The following is a 3948-nucleotide window of genomic DNA, read 5'->3' as shown; positions in this document are numbered from 1 at the left end:
TCGTAAATCTTTGTTTAGCGAGCGCCTCGCTGGTATCAGTAGCTCATTTGTCTTCGTTAATGAAACAATAATCCATGACCGCGTGATTGAGAAGATTCAGCATGTTTTGATGAGCCCAAAAGATTTTGTATCTGAGCACACATTTGCACACACGCACACACACACACACCTACTGTAGCTACAGCACCAAGTGGTGTTTTTTTTCTTCTTCTTTTTTTCCTGCTTCTTGTTACTAAAACTTAATAAAATAAAAACAGCAGATGCTCATAGAAGCCTCTGTAACTTCAAAGGTTTTGCAGTTATTGCTTCTTTATCCTTGGGCCCTTTTAAAAACCCCATTATGAGCCTCATGGTGAGACCAGAAGCAAAACACAGTTGTGAATAAAAGGCAGTATATTCAAAATTCTGCCATAAATGTCAGTCAGATATTATACATCTTCCCCAACTTTAGGAATAAAATATGGATCAGTTAAATAATGAATTATATATATAGTCAAACTAACACAGCAAAAACAAAACAAGATGTTACTGGAGAAAAAAAAAACCCTTATTGTAAATTAAAACTTTTGACCTGATTTGACCCTGTCCTATACTTAAAAATAAAAAGAAATTAAAAAAAAAAACTCTCACCAAACAGCAGTCTTAAATATACCCTTCAGGTAAATCAAACGCCCTCATGAAACGTTTCTCTCTCCCCCCAAAAAATAAATAAAATAAAATAAATCGATGCCAGTTCTGTAAGAAACTGCTCTGATTGATTTTCCACGTCCATCACTCCGTCACGCACTCAGCTCTGGCAGCCCCCTAATCCCTCTGACTAAGACACATTTTAAAATAACTTTTTGCTTTACAAAACCCCACTTGTCGAAAAATAAATAAAATAAACAATAAACTCCACATTACTCAAAAGAAAGAAAGAAAAAGGGTCCTAACTTTATTTAACTTGTAAAGACGCTTTTCTCCTGTGTAAAAATAATGCACATTGAGGCTTTTGAAATTTTATATTATAATTATTTTTTATTTTAGTCACGCTTGAAGCTATCGCAAATAAATACACTGATCCCCACCTGGATCCAATCCCTGCATTAAGTACAATATAAAACTCATTGGGCCTAAATCTCCTTTATAAATGTGTAATTCTCTGTCACTACTGATATCCTAAGGCCGATGCTGTCGTCAGTCTTTGTCCATACAAGGCGTACGGGGAGTAATATGGTCCGGTAGCCGCGGGCACGGGCACCGGGGCCCCGGGAGTGGGCAGGGGGCTCTTTGAATACGGGTGGTAGCGACTGCTGAGTCCGAGGGGGTGGTGAGGGCCCCTGAGGGCCAGCGTGCTCGGGCTGCTCGGGCTTCCGTTTGGAGGCATGTGCATGTGACAAGCCATAGCAGCAGCAGCAGCAGCGTTAGCAAGAGAAGACGATCCCGGGTACCCAGATATCAACTTCTCCGTGCCGGCAAAGGCCGTGTGAGTCCGCAAGTGGCTGAGGAGCTCCTCGGAGGATGAAAAGCGCTTATCGCAAGGTCCGTTCGCCGACACCCAGTTGCACACGTGCGGCAGGGGGTCGTTGGGCAGCATAAACCCATAAGGATATAAGGGATGTCCGCTGAAAGAAGGGGTCGTGGCGTGCACGCCGTGTAACGGGTGCGTCGGGTACATGAGCGGGTATCCAGACTTGAGCGCAGAGGCAGCTGCCGCAGCTGCCGCAGAGTCATGTGCGCAGTTAGCGCTGGATGCGCCGGACAAATGGCTCGTGCAGTGGTAACTCAGGCAGTAGGGGTCTCGACACAGACTAGCAGACATTAGAGACGGAGGGGATGCTCCAGCCAAGGGGCTCGTTCCCGCTTTGCTGCATCCCAGCGAGCTGGCAGCAGCAAACTGTGCGCTTAAAAGCTGGCTGCTGGATTTGGTGGGGTCAAGGGTCATTCCAGGAGGGAGAAACGGCTGCGGATAACCCGCATATGCACCGGCTAAACTTCCAGGATAGGAAATACCAGCAGGCGGTAAAGGAAAAACTGTATGACCGGGCTTATAGGGGGAGACAGGGGCCACCAGCCCGGAGCCGAGGACGGAGGAGGATGACGAGGTTACAGATATGGAGTCTGATGTAACAGCCTTGGATCCAGATGTGTTTTCTTGCTGCTGGTTGCCGTCAGAGGTAATTCCACTTATCCCGTGGCTGCCGTTGCTCTCCGTCGTCGTGCTTTTATTGCTATCAGACTCCTTCTTTTCCTCCTTGTCCCCCGCTTTGCCTTCAGATGGCAGAGGAGAAACGGAGGTGCAGGAGCCGGGGCTGCCTGTCCTGGGGGTGAACGGCTGGCAGGTGGCGCTAGGCACTCGGAAACTGGTTTTATCTCCACTGAGGCTGCTGCTCGAGTCCTTCTTCTCTGATGATTTTGAGTAAGGTTTGAAGCTCGACTTGTCGTCGGCTCCGATGTCGCTCATCTTCAGCGGGCCGGATTTGGCCTCCTTGTCGCTAGATCCATTGGAGGTTACAGAGGACAGCTTGGAGGAGGACGGCGGATCCGGTTTGCCGATTTGAGAGCACGTTTGGGCCAGAAGGGCCAGCGGACTCTTCTTGGCATCCAGCTGAGAATTTGAAACAAACACAACGTTAACAAAATTCACGAAAACACTCACACGTACATGTAATATTTTGTGATAAATAGTCACATCGCCGTTTCGCGCATTTTACGCACTGCGCATAAACTTATCTCGGGATGAAACTCAAAACAACTCAGCATAATAGGTATGTAAAGGAGGAAGGCGCACACACGTAGCTGATTTACATTAGCTGGAAGATAAGATTGTACAACACGACGGAATGACATTCAAAATATTGGCATCAGTTTGCATAAAAGGGTCGTTAAAGTCTGAAGCGAGTAGAAATTCGAGAGCACAGTTTATTCTACTGTGTTTCAACACATAGCCTAAATAAAAATCTTGACCACAGTTTGTCCACTCGTGTCGGGGTGGGAGCTCTGGTGTCCTGCAATTTCGGAGTGAACACGCTGTAGTTTGAGAATAAGCGAATAAAAATAACGTTCGTGTTTTATTTTATTCGCTGTAGCGCTTACCTCGATGGGACTGACAGGAGTGGACGGTAACGGCTGTAGGTACTCCGGGTGTAAAATGTGTCCTGCCCGTGCCGTAAGCATTTTCAAAACCTTTATGGGAAGACGACTGGCTTGTCGAGAAGGGTCTGCGGGAGAGACAGAGTTGTGGACGGATAGTTGGCTTATCTTCACTGCTCCCTTCTCCCCCGAGGAGCCGCTCTCCCACGCTGGATTTGTGCTATTTCTCAGGACAGAGACCGTGGGCGATGTGATCATGACCCAATTCTCCTATAAATGGTTGAAAAATGCCATGGGTAGGGTTAAGAAAGCCAGCACTCAAAACGTCTGACGGTTGGAACCGCTGCCAGAAATAAAAGAAAATCACAGTTAAATCCTCGGAAGAGACGAGAGAGTGTGAGCAGAATCCGTGCGCTTCTCAGCCTCGTTGCTTCATCTCCGGCGTCGCTCTGACACTGGCTGTGGGTCCGAGAGCGGGCACGGTTTACGTGGGTTGCGGGCAGAAGGGATCACTCCGCCTCCTCACTAGCAGCATCTGAATCAGTCCGCGGATTGCTGCCCGTGCAGCCTCCCAATCAAAAAGAGATGCCGATGTGATCAGAGGGTCGAGGTAATGTGACGTTTCCTGCTCACACGGGTGTCTGTTTCATATTTCACCCACTCCGAGCGCTTTTAATTTCCAGACTTTACACGCGCCTTTTGCGTAATTGGCACTTTGACGCATGCGCTGCACCTGCATCCTGTGTGGTTTTGGGGGACCAGGGAATAAAGATGACAAAGATTATGAGAAGATTTGTTTTGAAACGTTTGTACAGCAGACTTTATTGTTTTGAGTAACTGGGTCCAAACACCGTCTCCTTTATTAACTGCAGTCTA

General features: G+C 47.4%; 1 protein-coding gene across 1 annotated transcript; it reads right to left on the bottom strand.

Moving 5' to 3' along the window:
• Window positions 1–994: 994 nt before the first annotated feature.
• On the bottom strand, window positions 995–3724 carry LOC116327440 (zinc finger protein 503-like). The gene is made up of 2 exons (XM_031749020.2): window positions 3076–3724; window positions 995–2587 (listed from the first exon to the last, which is right to left on the bottom strand). Exons 1-2 carry the CDS (start codon window positions 3328–3330, stop codon window positions 1148–1150), a joined length of 1695 nt encoding a protein of 564 aa, XP_031604880.1. The 5' UTR covers window positions 3331–3724; the 3' UTR covers window positions 995–1147.
• Between the last annotated feature and the right edge of the window lie 224 nt (window positions 3725–3948).

This window comes from Oreochromis aureus, linkage group 8 (genome assembly GCF_013358895.1).
Source record: "Oreochromis aureus strain Israel breed Guangdong linkage group 8, ZZ_aureus, whole genome shotgun sequence".
In the NCBI taxonomy this organism is placed as follows: domain Eukaryota; kingdom Metazoa; phylum Chordata; class Actinopteri; order Cichliformes; family Cichlidae; genus Oreochromis; species Oreochromis aureus.
The sequence above is the reverse complement of the archived record's forward strand: the minus strand, read 5'-3'. Positions and strand labels throughout refer to the sequence as shown.

Excerpts from the sequence above, each read along its gene's own strand:
- LOC116327440 (XM_031749020.2), bottom strand. The coding sequence starts at position 3,330 with ATGATCACATCGCCCACGGTCTCTGTCCTGAGAAATAGCACAAATCCA. Across the intron at positions 2,588-3,075 it reads CTCCTGTCAGTCCCATCGAG|CTGGATGCCAAGAAGAGTCC; the intron begins GTAAGCGCTACA and ends TCAAATTCTCAG.